This window comes from Macrobrachium nipponense, chromosome 1 (genome assembly GCF_015104395.2).
Source record: "Macrobrachium nipponense isolate FS-2020 chromosome 1, ASM1510439v2, whole genome shotgun sequence".
Classification (NCBI taxonomy): domain Eukaryota; kingdom Metazoa; phylum Arthropoda; class Malacostraca; order Decapoda; family Palaemonidae; genus Macrobrachium; species Macrobrachium nipponense.
Window position 1 is genome coordinate 54,978,350 of NC_087200.1, and position 17,071 is coordinate 54,995,420.

The 17,071-nt window shown below is 41.0% G+C and overlaps 1 protein-coding gene across 4 annotated transcripts in view; it reads left to right on the top strand.

The window, feature by feature from the left end:
• Positions 1-17,071, top strand: part of LOC135219313 (MOB kinase activator-like 2) — a 376,693-nt gene that overhangs the window by 151,336 nt on the left and 208,286 nt on the right. The window contains exon 1 of one of the 4 annotated variants that reach the window (XM_064255975.1): positions 15,411-16,554. The exons of the other annotated variants lie outside the window; for them this stretch is intronic. Coding sequence (XP_064112045.1) covers positions 16,205-16,554 — 350 coding nt within the window. The 5' untranslated portion in view covers positions 15,411-16,204. Of the gene's footprint in view, positions 1-15,410; positions 16,555-17,071 lie in introns of those variants that run through there. 4 annotated transcript variants of the gene reach the window in all.

The window sequence follows — 17,071 nt, forward strand, 5'->3', positions numbered from 1 at the left end:
CTATATATACCCTATATTTGTGTGTGTGTGTGTATATATATATAATATATATATATATATATATATATATATATATATATATATATATATATAATATGCTTAGAAAAATCACTGTAGATGCACGTGAACTTCATAAATAAGCGAATACCACGAGAGAATAATAGTTTAGAAATCCAAGCGCTTTCGTCTTTACTCAGACATCGTCAAGGAGTAAGACGAAAGCGCTTGGATTTCTGACTTATTTTCCCGTGGTATTCGCTTATATATATAATAAATAATATATATATATATATATATAGTATATATATATATATATATATATATATATATATATATATATATAGATATATATATATATATATATTTATATTGATGTTCATATACTCGTGACTTTGTATATATACAAATATTGAAACAAACATCACGCAATATTCCATTCACGGGCCGATGTTCATGGTTTATTGATGGTGCGAAATACTCAGGAGCCATAAGAATACTTCTGCAAAACTCCACAGGTAGCAAATACACGTGCAAGGTTCGTGGAGAAAGTGTGGGGTGTTTTTTGGCGAGTAGCGAGTTTCCCTGTGGGGATATCCACAAGTAAGGGCATCTCATGACCGCTGAGCATCTCTCACTATGAAAGAACCCTGAATGTCGGTCACTTACTGTCCCCTTTTGTACGCCACAGGGAACGATGTAATAAGAAAAATAAACAAGTTAAAAATACGCCGAATTTTGGTGTACAACTTATAATTCTGTCTGAAACCATCACCTGCGACCGGGTCGGACCGGCAGCACTTCAGTTGCTCAGCAGATGCGGTCGAGTGAGGGTGTGTCCCTTGCCTCTGGAAAGGGCTGCCAGACACACGATCCTTGACTAACTTTAACCTTAAATAAAATAAAAACTACCGAGGTTAGAGGGTTGCAATTTTGGTGTGTTTGATGATCGGAGGGGTGATGATCCAAATACCATTTTGCAGCCCTTTGGCTCGGTAGTTTTTTGAGGTCTGGGTTACAGAAGACTTAAAGTCTTTTGAAGCTCTGATACTTCGTAGTAATGTAAAACAAAGAACATTATAGCCACGGTGACAATAAATGGCCAGCGCATGTGATGTGGCGCGTGCGCCGGATGTCGTCCAATCAACTCTTCCTTTGGGACGTCGAGTCAGTGGATCACACTTGTAGTTGCGGTGCTCTGTCTCTCTCTCTCTCTCTCTCTCTCTCTCTCTCTCTCTCTCTTTGTGTTTGTGGTTGTCTGTGTAAAGGGAAGCACGCACTCCAAAAGCTTCATTTACCTGACGACAATGACAAAATGTTATTCAATGAGCAGTGGCCAAATCAAGTAGAAACCACTGAGCCGCCGCTGCTTTCTCTACTGTCTTCAGTGCTTGCATTTTCATCCGATTCTCCTAATCATTCACTTTATGTCTCAGGATAGATACATGTGAAGCAAACATTAAAGCAGCGTGATTTTTAATTGTTTCCCAGTGAATATTTTTTAAAACTGATTTTCACTAGCGTTCAGCGAATTTTCTCTTGGGTGGTACCAAAATGTATGCTGGGAAACAGGTTCTTCGTCACAAGTGCTCGGCGTATTAATATTTTAAATTTTGTTTGGTTCTTTATTTTAGTCCGTAACAACTAGGTTCATTGACGATGAAGGCGTTGTATGTATTCCGCCATTTTAGATGATGCGAACTTAGTGGTGTCAGCAGATCGGATGGATGGATGGATGTAATGAAGAGGGACATTGGTGAGCTGGGACTGTGGGAAGAAGATGCAAGGAATAGGAATAGAGGGAAAAAGCCGACTCGAGCGGCGACCCTGCTACACAGTGGGACTAATGATGTCGAAAGAAGAAGAAGAGATGCGGTTATTTGTATGGCGACGACATTAGTTATTAACCAAGTTTTATTTTTATGCATAATTCTTTCAACTCTTGTCAAATTAAAGACTGTGACATGTGTTAGAGATGAAAATGCCAATAAATAGCTACAAATAAACTGGGAAGTCGAAAGAAATTGAACGCAGTAGGAATGACAAATATGTTGTTAAATTGAAAAATAATATGTTGCATCGGACAAAAGCTCTTGACGAAATTCACGAAAATCTCTCCATGGAACATTTTCGGAATTTCAGGGACGGGGGTTAGCGGGGGGCCGCTATTATGAAAAATGGTGGGTCTTCCAAATTGTCGGATTTGGAACGTTCCCAGCGGATCATTCAATAAATAATTCTGCAACCGAATCACGTGTATTTTCATTCATCTATTTATAGTTGATCTGTATCGTCAGATACAAGGAACGTGTTTGTGTTTATGTATATATCCTGACAGTTCAGCCGTACCCTCTTACGAACGTTGCGACACCACTGTGTCTCGTATCCCCTCTCGTCTCCTGAAACGCTAAACCGTTCCAGGTCGTTCTCATCTCCTTCCTCCAAACGCTGCTCAGTCATGCGTTCCTTTCACCAAGTTTTCGTCATCCATTCTCTCCACAGAACCAAGCCATCAAACAATTCTCTGATACATCCTTTTACTTACGCCAACCTTTTTGCCCCTTTCATATCTCCAGTTTCTTACTCTTTCGCTCTTTCTGACGTGATTTATCGCCCATGCATTCCACCTCACCGGCTTAGTACAGTGACTATATTTCTCTCTTTGCATTCTGAGTTCGCGCTTCACCTCCATAAAGGAGCGTTGGCTCTACAATTAAAGTTCAACGCTTCATCTCCATAAAGGAGCGTTGGCTCTACAATCAAAGTTTCACCGCTTTCTATCTCCATATAGGAGCGTTGGCTTTAACATTAATTAAAGTTTCAGCTTTCCATCTCCATAAACGGAGCGTTGGCTCTACAATCAAAGTTCACAGCACCGCTTTCATCTCCATAAGGAGCGCTTGGCTCTACAAGTTAAAGTTTCACAAGCTTCATCTCCATAAAAGGAGCGGTTGGCTCTACAATCAAAGTCACGGGCTTTCATCTCCATAAAGGACGCTTTTGGCTCTACAATCCAAGTTCACGCTTCATCTTCCATAAAGGAGCGTCGTTGGCTCTACAATCAAAGTTTCACCGCTTCATCTCCCATTATAGGAGCGTTGGCCTTCTACAATCCAAGTTCAAGCTTTCAGCTCCAATAAAAGAGCGTTGGCTCCTACAATCAAAGTTCACATAGCCTTTCGAATCTCCATATAGGAGCGTTGGCTCTACAATCCAAGTTCAAGCTTCATCTCCATAAAGGAGCGTTGGCTCTACATTCAAGTTTCAAACAACAGCTTCATCTCCATATAGGAGCGTGTGTTGGCTCTACCAATCCAAGTTCACGCTTCATCTCCATACAAAGGAGCGTTTGGCTCTACAATTCCCAAGTTCAAGCTGTTCACTCCCATCAAAAAGGGGGAAAGCCGTTGGCTTCTACAATCAAAGTTCACGCTTCATCTCCATATAAGGTCGTTTGGCTCATACATCAAAGTTCCAAGCTTCAATCTCCATATTAGGATCGTTGGCTCTACAATCAAAGTTTCACGGCTGCATTCTCCATATATGGATCGTTGGCTCTACAGAATCAAAGTTTCAAGCTTCATCTCCATATAGGAGCGTTGGCTCTACAATCAAAGTTCAAGCTTCATCTCCATAAAGGAGCGTTGGCTCTACAATCAAAGTTCACGCTTCATCTCCATATAGGAGCGTTGGCTCTACAATCAAAGTTCAAGCTTCATCTCCATAAAGGGATCGTTGGCTCCTACAATCGACAAGTTCACCCGCTTCCATCTCCCATATAGGAGCGTTGGCTCTACAATCCAAGTTCAAGCTTCATCTCCCCATAAAGGAGCCGTTTGGCTCTAACAAATCCAAGGTTCAATGCTTTCATCTCCCATAAAGGAGCGTTGGCTCCTACAATCACAAAGTTTCACGCTTTCATCTCCATATAGGAGCGGTTGGCTTCTACGAATCCCAAAAGTTCAAGCTTCATCTCCATAAAGGAGCGTTGGCTCTACAATCAAAGTTCACGCTTCATCTCCATATAGGAGCGTTGGCTCTACAATCAAAGTTCAAGCTTCATCTCCATAAAGGAGCGTTGGCTCTACAATCAAAGTTCACGCTTCATCTCCATAAAGGAGCGTTGGCTCTACAATCAAAGTTGTCAAGCTTTCCATCTCCATATAGGTAGCGTTGTTGGCTCTACAATCAAAGTGCAAGCTTCATCTCGATAAAGGAGCGTTGGCTCTACAATCAAAGTTCAAGCTTCATCTCCATAAAGGAGCGTTGGCTCTACAATTTTAAAGTTTCACCGATTCATCTCCATAAAGGAGCCGTTGGCTCTACAATCAATCAAAGTTTCACGCTTCATCCTCCACAATAGGGAGCGTTGGGCTTTCCTACAATTCAAAGTTTCAAGTCTTGCATCTCCATAAAGGAGCGTTGGCTCTACAATCACAGCCCACGTTTCACCTCCATAAAGGAGCATTAGCGCACAACCCACGCTTACCTCTATAAAGGAGCGTTAGCTCTACAATCACAATCCACTCTTCACCTCCATAAAGGAGCATTAGCGTTAGCTCTACAATCACAGTCTATGCTTCACTTCCATAAAGGAGCGTTAGCTCTACAATCACAATCCATGCTTCACCTCCATACTGGAGCGTTATTAGCGTTAGCTCTACAATCACAGTCTATGCTTCACTTCCATAAAGGAGCGTTAGCTCTACAATCACACTCCACACTTCACCTCCATAAAGGAGCGTTGGCTCTGCAATCACAGTCCACACTTCACTTCCATAAAGGAGCGTTGGCTCTACAATTCACTTTATCCATTCCAACTTAAGTTTACGCAAACAATTCAAGTTTCCTCCTAGTGTTAAGACATACCTTACGACATTCCTAGCTTCATCTGTTCTGTGACTCATATCTTTTCTCATCCTACCATCATCTGTTATATTTATTCCCGAATATCTTTACAGGTCATGTGATTCCGTTCTCCCATAACGTACATTGATTCATTTTTCTGGTTTCCTTTGCTTTTTTTATCCCTTATTCTCGCCTACATTCACTCTCCTCTTTCTTCCTTTGCAATCACTTTCAAAATCATTTAGTACTAGTTTCTTCAGTTTTTCATAATCTCAAGTAAGACATTAAAATCTAAAAACCATTCTGCACTTCATCCGCAACTAATTTTCTTATCACAAAACTCAGTTTCTGTCTCTATTATTATTATTATTATTATTATTATTTATTTATTATTATTATTATTATTATTATTATTATTATTCAGAAGATGATCCCTATTCATATGGAACAAGCCCACTAAAGCGGCCATTGACTTGAAGTTCAGGGTTCCAAATGATATTGTGTCTAGGGTTGTGAAAAACTTTTTTTTTTTTTTTTTTTCATTTCGTTTGTCGAAAAAAAAAATTTTTTTTTCAGAAAAAAAAAAAAACATTTTTTTCGTGTTCTTTTCGCTTTTTTCGGTTGTTTCCCCCCCCCCCCCCCCACCCCCCCCCTTTTTCATGTGTTCTGGACCTTTCTGGTGATCTGCTAATACTTAATATGGACATATGATGTATTTTTTATACTTCCACCTTCCTTCTACATTAGAGGGATCATTAAAATAATGATATTAAGGGTTAAAAAATGCTTCTTTAATTGATAATTAGAACCTGAGATATATGAAGTATTACTAAGAATTTCACTTACAGTCTCAAAATATAATGGTACTTTTACTAGCTATTTGAGTATGCTGATATTTGCTTTTCTTTTTTGCTGAATTTTGATGAAAAACAATTTTCCTTTTGAGATCAAAATGTGAAACAATTGAAATAGCCCTATGAAATGAAATTAAGAAAATTTAAATAAAAACTGCTCTTGAAGTTACAGCACAAAGAGATAAGTTTTATAGATATAATGTGGCCATTATAATATAGCCTAAAGGGCCTAACATAAAAATGATAATTTTTGTCATTCAATGAAATCTGAACATGAAGCATTTAAAATAAAGGTATCCACTCACAAAAAGTTTTCCCAAAGTTTTGAATTTTTTATGGATGTCACTTGTAATAAGCTATAAAGAACAAAAGCAAGACCTTCATGAGATGCTTCAGTCATGAAAAGAAATACATATACTGTCTACATTTCTGCAGAAAAAGAAACACTCGACTGAAAATGCTCTTTGAAATTACACTGCCAATATATATAAACAAAAGAAATATTCCATTTTCGCCAATACTGATAACTTTTTTTTAATTATTGATAAAAAAGAAACGCTGAGCCTGCATCTCTTTCACAAAACTTAAAGAAAGGTACTGACAATTTACATTGAAACAAAACATTAACTTTGGCCCAAAAATATGAATGAAATTGCCTCTCAAAAAGATTAAACTTTCTAGTCTGACTCTGTATCATTCATTGCCTGAGGAGTGATCTAGTTCGGAAGCTAAGTCTTCTTCCGAGTCTTCTGAAGAATAATCCTGGAGTGGAGATTTGTCCTCTAAGCTTGATTCAGAGGAGCATCTTGATGATGATGGCTTTTCTTTTTGTGAAAGGGGAGCGTCTGCTAATGTTGATGGTTGAGGAGTAGAAGTTCGATAAAGTTTTTGGTCTAATGTCAAATGATGAGCGACATATACTACAAGTTTGGCAGCCCTATCTGTTGGTAGACGGTTGCGATCAGAGGAATGGGTATGCGAGTGGCGACTGGAATGACCGTTCAACCGAGGCATTGGTTGGGGGCAAATTTAATATTACAGCAGCCACTTTTGAAAGTTGTGTGTGGCTGCACATACCATTCCGTCATGAGGTAGGGCTACACTGGTCCACACTTTGCCTGATGAAGGGTTTACTATATCATTTTTCCTTCGCCCTAAACTCAGCTATTTCTCCCAAAACCTTTTTCTCATCTATACTGGGCATCCTTAAAGCTACTTCATATGCCGATTAGATCGCATCAACTGCCTCTTCATCACTTATGTGACATCCTCTATAACGGGGGTCCAATAAGTTAGCAGCCAGGTGAACTTTCTGGACAAGCCACTCTCGCCTCTTGGAGACAACTTCTTTAAGGAGAGATTCCTCACTTCGGAGGACTGGAGAGTTTGGCAACTGCTCATCAAAGGAACTTTGCAAATGAGTAAGTATCCTTTGCACTCTTTTCTAACCCTTTCTTAGCCTCCTCATCAATTGCCAACTTTTGCAGTGTATGCTTGTTTTCTTGAATTGACTGCATGCAGTGAATGATTGACCCCCATCTAGTTTTCACAGGCAGCTTCAGAGAAGTTTTGGCATAATAAATTACAGGGAATAATTGTATGTGTATATTATGGATAATAGAAGCATAGTTAGACATTGTGTGTGGCTTAGGAAGTAACAGAATGTGAAAAATGCAGAAAATGGAAAAAATCAAATTTGACTTTTTTAGGCTGTTATCGCGAAAAAAGTTTTTTTTTTTCCGAAAAAACACACTTGTTTTTTTTGTTCCACAACTCTAATTGTGTCCATTTGAGAGTTAGCAGAAGGTATGTGAAATACAGAAAGAAGAGATAAGTTTTTATGAAAATAAGGTGAAATGTTCTGGAGTAGGACTGCATTACACCTTCGCTTGAACTTGCGGTTTCAACTGTTCCAGGGAGACTGTTCCAGAGGCCAACAGTGTGAGAAATAAAGTACTTTTGGAACTGGTAAGTTTGACACCTAGGCAACTTACTGCATATTGATGCTGCTGTTTAGCAAATGTGGTTGCTCTGGGCAGGAAAATGAAATCATGGATCAATTGTCAATGTGAAATCTCTGTTAAAATACGACCTGTGAAAAATTGACACACGAGACCATCCGTTGATGGTCCCAGTCATAGCTACTCATATTAGGGAACAAAAACCTACCACCACGAACCACTCTATCTAAAACAGCATTCTAGTAAAGGAAGGACGAATGACCCAAAACTTGTTGCATTGCTTTTATCACTCATAAATATATGAGGTCTTACGTACAATTGCTAACTTTCGTGCAGCATTGAAACTTTCATTAGATATTTCTCAAAGGCAAGATAATAGTCAGCAGTTACACCAAGAATAGTTAAAGCTTCAGACTCATTGCCATCCACCTGAAGGGGAAGATAGGGTGGTACAACTGTACGGAATTTGCACATCAGTAATGTTTTTGTTTTCCTTGAGTTCGGCCTCATACTCTGCTGACTACACCATTCACCAATCTGCTCCATGTCTCGATTGAGACCAAGGGTAACGTCATTTCCCACAATTACTTTACTATTTCTGCACACTTCACTTCGTCTTTAAAGTTACTGAACAGCTGTGGAGTCAAAACAGATCCATTTCACAGGACCTGCTTCAGCCTTACAAACCCAGGCGTCTTTCAATGACAATATAACCTAATGTACTGGAGCGTGTCACTTGTTATCCTGTTAATTCTTGGTGTCTTTCCTTTCCTCTGTCTGATAACTGCCATATTAATGTTCTTAACAACTCTATCCAGAGGCATTCTCATCTTTAAAATAAGCTCTTGCTTTCTTTTATCCTCCACATCATAAATCTTGTGAATGCAGACTCAGTCGACGTAGAACCAGATTCATCTCGCAGGAGGAACTTTCGACTCTTCCGAAAGGTCTTGTTGTTGTATCACTTCTCGTCTTTGTCTCTGATTTTCTTTTGGACCCATTATCCTTCCTGTATGCCTTCACAAGATCTCTTTTGCTTTGCAACTGCTGCTCAAATCGTCCTTTTTCCTACTCTAAACCTTCTATTTCCTCATCCTGCCATTTACCCTCCCTGCCCCTTGTACCCACAAATGTTCCCTGCTGTCGCTTTGACCCTATCCTCGAAGTTCACTCATTTTCGTTTGCTCCTTCCACCACCATGCAATGTCTTTAACTTTACGTAGTCGACATTGCATCAGTTTTCTCCTCTATACAAACACATAATCCAACAAACCGTTTTATCCTCGCTCAAGTTTCTCTAAACTCCTTTTACAATTTCTTAATATTTTTTGAACACGTGTTGCAATTATATCTTTTAATTTTTGTACTCTTTGATACGCCTAAATCTTCTTGTACTTCGTGTGAGGTCTGAGATCATGTGCTGTTATGATGATAAAGAGCCTGGCACTGCGTCTTAAGTCGACTTTCCGTAGCTATACAATCCTCAGTGCCCCAAGCTCGCGAGCCATTTTGGTAATAGGGCTCTTTACGTTAGACCTTGGGTGTCCTTCGTATTGTACTGTGGTGTTCTTCGATATATCTAGGTTTTTCTCGAGGACTTGATCAGAAGAGTTGAAGGCATGTGCATGGAATACAGAAAGAAATCATGCGTTACTGAAAACTGAAATAAATGCATACTGTTGAAATTTTGAAAAGGGACACTTCTTCATTGTAGAAGCAAAGAGAGAGAGAGAGAGAGAGAGAGAGAGAGAGAGAGAGAGAGAGAGAGAGAGATCTTTAAAGGGAAATACATTGACAAGTGTAACCATCTAACACTGAAGGACTAAAGCTGGCTATAAACCTTTTGCATTAATCTGGTCTACAGAAAAAAAAAAAAATTAATATCTTGTCCTTAGAGGTCAGTAATACAAGGACGTGTCTTATTTCTCACTTTAGAATGGAAACAGGAGACTTTGTAAAGGCCGGGTCAAAGAGAGAGAGAGAGAGAGAGAGAGAGAGAGAATACACACACACACACACACACACACACCAAGATAGCGTGGTGTATCGGATGTTGAACATCCTTCAGCAGAATTGTGTCATTCGAGTGTGTATGTAGTACTGTATGTAGTACAGCCCAGATGGAGCTGGCTCTGCAGAAGATGTAGTCTCCGAGGCCAACATCATTACCTGAGCCCAGTGGACTGTTGAAAGGTGCCTTTGACGTTAAGTCAGCTGTTGCAGACCACGGCTGAAGAAAGCGAACTGGAGAGTTCCATGTGAAAGAGGATAGTGCTTCTTGCTACTCGTACGCCCGTCGAGGTTTACTCGTTCGGTGGAATTTTATCTATCCCCCTCGTCATTGTTTTGTTCGACTGAGCTAACTATACCACGGCCCTTTTTGACATGCCACATTCAGTTCAAATGGAGGTGGAAAGCTTGAAGGGGAAGGTTCGGCTTCCTAATTATATTTATTTGATTCGTTTGCTGAAATGGGGAAATATTGAAATGAGTTCCCTGTGATTTCCTGAAAGATGAAAATGCGCGGGGAAAAATATATATATTTCTTTATTCATAGCTTATATAATTTCAGTAGTTTCTCCTTCCCTTGAATACCTATCGAAGACCGAATGATTTTACAGCAGAAAACAACATTAGGCAATTTTCAGTCCATATCCTTGTTGTAATGTGGGTGCAGTTGAGCCGACATGAGAGAGAGAAAGAGAGGGAAGGATACTGACTCAACATTTCATGGGAAGAGCATTCGACGGTTATTAGACCCTCATTGAAAAGTTACCCATCCATGAAGAGTGCGAAGCTCGTGGTTTTTCTTGGCGGAGGGGGGAAGGGCCTACTAACCTGGCCGTTGCAGCTATTGGAAACAAGGCGTGATCGGACCTCCAGCTAACTCGGGGCGTGTGCTAAAACCGATGGTCAAAGAGCGCGTTCTTTCGGTAACGAAAATTAAAATAAATATTTTATATTAGAAAAAATTCTGTACTGTTTATTTATTACATTTTCATTCTAATGAATAAATCATAAATGTCCTATCCTAAAGCCCCTTTATTTTTAACTCAACACGAAACACCCTTTTCAGACCTTTTCAGGCTCTTCCACAGAGCTTTCCTACCCCCAACAACAACAACAGGAACAAAGTAGAGAAATGACCAAAGTGATGATCTTGTCCCGGCACAAAAGACAACGAAAATCTGCGCAAGGAACTTGGCGTCTTTTGTTGGAGACAGACCGACCTCCCGAGTGCTTTTATGCCACGTTTCTACAACAAGAAACGATGAGAGTTTGCTTATGTGTTCTGAAGTCGAAAGAAAGGAGAAATCTTTTGGGAGTGTTGACTTCCAAGATCACTCTTTCCTTCGTTATAAAGGCAAGAGCGGCGGCCTTGTCGTCCTGCTTTGAGCTTAGCTGCAGTAAGGTGAATTATCGCCAGTTGCTCGCTGAGTAGGAGTGGGATGAGGCACTGGCAACTTGACACAGTAGAGGAAGGAAGTAGATAAAGAAGGGGGGGCAAAAAGGAAAGAACTCATTTGGTTATTGTGAAAGCGTGTGGTAAATCGTATTTGTAGATGTGCCTCATCACTTCTGATAAGATGAAGTTATTTTGGTTATAAAAACTGGTTAACTGATATTGTATGATGGAACGTGCTGGGTGTCATGTCAGTTGATTTCATAATACCACCATCTAGTTGTTTTCGTTTTTTTTTTTTTTTGGTGTACGCTAAAGCAACATTTAGATTTAGTAAAATGTTACGAACAGTTTTAATATGATAAAAAGAATATCTGGCAATGATTTTGGGGGGATTTTTTTTAGGCCTGTACTGCTTTCAGATACTAAATAAATTGACTGAGAACGTTTGATTTGGCAGTGCAGTTCACTATGTAGGATTAATGGGACATTTTTTACATGGATTCAGAACCGCCCTGATTCATGAATGGAATTGGATCTTCTATAATTTGCTACTTCTTCCAGGACCTTTTTCACTCGAGAAATGCTACTTCCAGACTTTATCTCCTTCCAAAGTTTCCTGACTGCATTCTGCTTCTGCTACTGCCCTCCTCCTCCTCCTCCTCCTCCTCCTCCTCCTCCTGGGCGTCGGTTCGGTTCGGTTCTTCTTTTCGGACTGCCATGGAAGCCGGGTCGCAAATTCCTGAGATGTATTCTAGTATTGCACCAGCCCTGGTTTTTGTTGCCATCCTCCTAAGTTAAGTTAGGTTGGGTTAGATTAGATTAATTTGGCTGTCGTAATTTGGGTGTGAAAAGTCCAAGTCGTCAGTATCAGTCGAAGTTCTCCCAGGCTATTGCTTCTGGGGCGGACGTCCGCCGGGTAACCCCAACTCCCCACTATGACCTCGCTCCCGGTGGTACCCACGGGTAGACAGCCTCGCTTATTCGCCCCTGACGGGAGGCGAACACCTGATTACAAATCCAGCAAGTTACCAACTCTGTGGTCAGTTTTGGAGATATGGCGTCTCGCTTTTGTCACGGAAAGGTACTCGGTGACATCTCGGGAAAATGTTGCCGAGTTTGTCAGTCCATCACGTGATCAGTTTCTCTGTTGGGATCTTTCTGCTTCCGGAACCGTTCGGCCATGTCTTTAGAACTGGTTTCTTCACCTGAGGGGAAAAATACTTTCCTTGACCGAGTGCTTTGGGCAGTCTTGACTTTGACAAGTGTGGATAAGTTACATCATTAGATGTAACTTATCCACACGGAACAAGTTGTACGTGCGACTGAAGTGCTACATGAATGTATTGTAGTGAATTTACTGCACATGTAAAAAAAAAAAAGAAGACAGTAACACTCTGACTCAGAATACATGAATGTATCGGGGGATGTCGGAGAAGTACGTAGTGGCTGTTTCAAGTTTCCCTGATCATTGTTCTGCGGGTCTGCTAGAAACCATCATTGCTTTGCAGTGCTTGAGTTTCATTGCCATGGGGATATGAAAACGTCTTATTAATCGTGCTTTGCTTGCTTTGGAGCTTCTTTTTCGTGAAAGAGGAGCTCGGATCTGCTTTGCCTTTTCTTGTCAACCTTTATCGGATTGCGAGTCTTGATTTTACTTGCCAAATGTTGTGGCTAATATTCGTTACCTTGTACCTTCTAGAAGTATTTAGTACTTTTTGCCGTTGGCCATTTGCACCCGCATTATTTTTGGGAAATAGTCTTTGCATGGTGATATACTGTAGTGTTTTGACCTTTTATTTTGTTGAATTATTCATCAGCTGTCATTTTAAAGTATACCGCTTGCTGTGCTCAAATATTTGGGACAATTTCTTTAGGCCAAATTTTCCTTAGTATAGTGTAGTCGATGCTTATCTGCGTATGTTTTATGCAAAGTACGTATCAGGCTGAAAAGAAGTGTTGCCAGACGACCGCAAGGTATGTACGTAGTACCATTTAAACCTAACAAACATGACGAAATATCTTTTCGAAACTTTAAGTTGTTGTGTTTTTTTTTTTTTTTTTTTTTTTTTTTTTTTGTCACCTGCATTAAATGGGGTAATGTTTCCTAGTAGTGTCCTGCGATCTTGCCTCATATGATGCCGGTAGTGCCGTCAGTGCACTTCATGCGCTGCACTGTAGGCGTTAAGGTTCTTTGCATTCTCCCTCAGGCCCCTACCTGCAACCCCTTTCATTCCTTTATCTGTACTTCCCGTCTTATTCTCTTCTTCCATCTTGCTATCCACCCTCTCCGGACAGTTGTTTCATAGCGCAACTGCTCGGAGGTTTTCCTCCCGTTACACCTTAGAAGCCTTTCTACTCATAATTCCAATTCAGCGCTGAATAACCTCATAGGTCCCAGTGCTTGGTCTTTGACCTAAATTCTCTGATGAGTGGTTCACGACATGCCTCTTGGATATCGACTGCCGAAATTGACTGACGCGATGTTGCTTTCATCTGGTGTATAAGTTCGTACGCGTTGCGCGATTGGAATAAGAAAGGAAAGCTATTGTGCTTCTATGTGGGCATGCTGGCATTCTTGTGTTTATTTCTGTTTTGAGATGGGTGCCCTGGTATTTCTGTCCCTTGCCTTTTTATTGTTTGTTTTTTTTTATATTACACACACACACACACATACATACACATACATACATACACACACACACACAACACACACCACACACACACACACATATATATATATATATATATATATATATATTTAATTATTGCTATAAAGTTCATCATTAATCTTTTGTTTATTATTATGTCTTCTATGAAATTTGATGGCTTCTTCTGGCTGCTGCAAGTCAAGACGTCTTGAGGGAGTTCCCGGTTTTATTGGATTTCTGAATCATATATAAACTGCTTGTTTTAAAAAGGCGATCTTGTCATCACTTACAAGGGCCTCAGTGCCCTTACTTTCCCTCCAGTGACCGAGATGGTGGAGGGCAGATATGTCATTCTCTGGCCCCGCCCTTGACAGATATCCTTTGTAGAAGTTAGGGGAAAGTCGTAAGTATTTATAACTCTTAGTAATTACAAGTATTGTGTACAGCGTTTTATGCATTTTTGATTTGTGTTCTTGTCAGCATATTATTTTTTAAATCTTACCCAGACAATTCATAAGAAATGCCATGAATTGACCGCCGAAAACGAGCCAAATGTAAATACTTATGATTTTTATTATACTAGTGTGAAATAACAAAAGTTTTAATTTTTTTTCTTTTAGATAATTTTGACATTTTTATTTTGTATATTCTGATGTGACATTTATTGATAAATTCTACTGTGACATGATTTTATTGATAAATTCTGGATAGTGAGTTCAAAGCCACAAAATGTATATGAGCTATTTTTCAAAATAAAAAAAAAAAAAAAAAAAATGGAAAAGTTGAAAAATACAGTCTCATATAAATTATTCTGGCTTTGAACTCATAATAAAATAATATTTACATTTCTACGGAATGTAAATATTATTTTATTATAAGTATTAAACGGGACAAACATTGCCTTCCCTGCGCCAGTCATTATAATGACTTTTGGCTGCGTCATAGCTCACATTATGATTTCGGAAAAACAAGTAGAAGCCCTCAAAAATCCTCTTGCAGTGTAATACACTTCTGTTGAACGTCAGTTCCCTACGCACATGAAAGCTCTCGGGTCTAATTTTGTCTTGTTTAATGTATTATTCCAGATGAAGACCTTCCGAGTTGACTCTCATTTACTGCTCTATTATCGAGTCTTCTTGCCCCGTTCTTTATACCTTCGTGGGAGATCATGATTGGAGACTCTCTCTCTCTCTCTCTCTCTCTCTCTCTCTCTCTCTCTCTCTCTCTCTCTCTCTCTCTCTCTCTCATAGAATTTTTACCGTCAGACCTTTTCAGTTAACTTGTTCTTTGTAGTCATTCATGGTATCTTTTGAATTATAATTTTGAAGTCATATTAAGAATCTCGTTTAAAGCATGAGAGAGAGAGAGAGAGAGAGAGAGAGAGAGAGAGAGAGAGAGACTTGAAATTCCCGTTGCTGTGAACCGTGAAAACATTTTTTTCTTTGAAGAAGTTCGTTCACGTTGCGAATTAATTGTAGTAAGGTTTAAAGTTGCGTCATCTAACGTAGGGATATCCCCGCACCGCGGCCCATTGCTTACCATGAGGCGTCATGATGGGTTCTGATCGTGACGGTTATGTTGTCATCCACATCCAGGTTCTTCCACCATGATCAGCTGATCGGCCGACGGGAGCCGAGCGAAGCCGAGGCGAGGAGCCGACTGTCTGTGGCCACCAACCACACCACCACCAGCTGTTTTCAATGCCAGTGCGCCAACAGCCTCCATACGTTTCGGATGTCCACTGTTGTGCCTCTGAACTGGTGCTATAGCTCTTTAGTAGAAGAAAAACGATAATCCTAAGCATTTGTTTCCTATGCATTCAGCCAAGGGCCTCGTATATGTACCACCCGCCGATGGGTGCGCCGTGTGATTTCAGCCTAGTGTTTTACCTTGGTGCGCGAGTGAATAGATTGCAAAGAGAACGCATTTATTTCGACTTGGTGTCGACGAGAGTTACCTGTTGATTGTTGCACACACACGCATACTCCTCCTCCACACAGGTAAAAGGCAACCGCCAGCCCTCCGCCTCTTCCCCCTCTCTTTCTTTTTCTCTCCCTCCCGAAAGAGAAGTTGGAGGTGATGGGAAACGTGGAACGGGCCTTCGTCACACAGTGTTACTACTCTTCTGTGGGTTGTGGTGTGGGTGGTGGTAAAGAAGAAGAAGAAGAAGAAGAAGGCTTGCAAATGATTGCCGTTGATATTTGTGTTGGGGAGAAGGCGTCGCACTACTGCTGAGGCAGATAAGAAGAGGAAAGTAGAGAGAGAGGAGGGCCATTCAGTGAGTGAGTGTCAGTGTTGTTGTGAATCAAGTCATTGCAATACAAAATAGAGTTGAAGGAGACGAAGGTGCGAAGGATTCTTCGGCCCTTTCGAAGTGCTCGGCCTAGGCCTAGCAAGATATTAAGAGAATTTGGAGTTTAAGTGGAAGAGTGGGTGGGGGGGAGAGTGAGGAGGAGCGGGGGGAAGTGCGTTGTGTGTCCGCAGCAGGTGATGCTGGTGACAGGTACAGGTGCTCCTGAAGGTGGCCATCATCATCCGCATCAGCGTCACAATTACCACCAACATCACCACCGTCACCACAGCGGGAGTTCCTTGAAGGCTGGAGCGGGAAGCCCTGGTGGAGGAGGAGGAGGAGGAGGAGGAGGAGACTCTGCTGTAGCAGGGGGAGGAGGAGAAGGAGGAGGCAGCAGTATGGGGTTCCTAAGGGCGCCGCATCACCACAAGGTGCCATCTCCTTTGAGCGAGTCCATCAGCGAGAGGTTCTCCATGATCCTCGACAACTGCCAGAAGAAAATCAAGCTCCTGCAGGCGCCTTCCAGCCTCTTCAACAATCTCGTCACGTGAGTCATCCACCTTTTCACCCCCCACCCACCCACTCCTCCGTCACGCACGGTAGCATGCTTTCAGGATCTGCTGAAGTCTGTGTCTGCCTCCCATTCGGGCGGTTCCGAAAGTAGGAAGGGGGGCGGGGCGGGGGGAGATAGTTTTAGGAGGATTATGAAAGGGACAGGGGTCGTGGTTTTTCCCTTTTTCGTCAATTGCAGGAGGACGTACTGGGGAAACCCAATATCTTCGATCTGAACCAAGATTTGAAGGAAGCGTAGAAGGGAAGGGTGATTGTAATGGCAGTCCGACCCCTGCAGCATTTCCCTTGTTTTCTGTGCTTTGTGTCAGACCGAAGGTTCCTCGTTGAAGGTATTAGGTTTCGCTCTCGCTTACCGGGCTCGCTTTTCGTTCATTGTCCTGGAGGTTGGGTGTTTCTCTTCAAAAACATAGGTTCGATATGTATTGTTTGTGTTATTAGCTCTGAAGGTTCAACGACGAGATTATGCATACAAATTACGTATGAAAATTTGT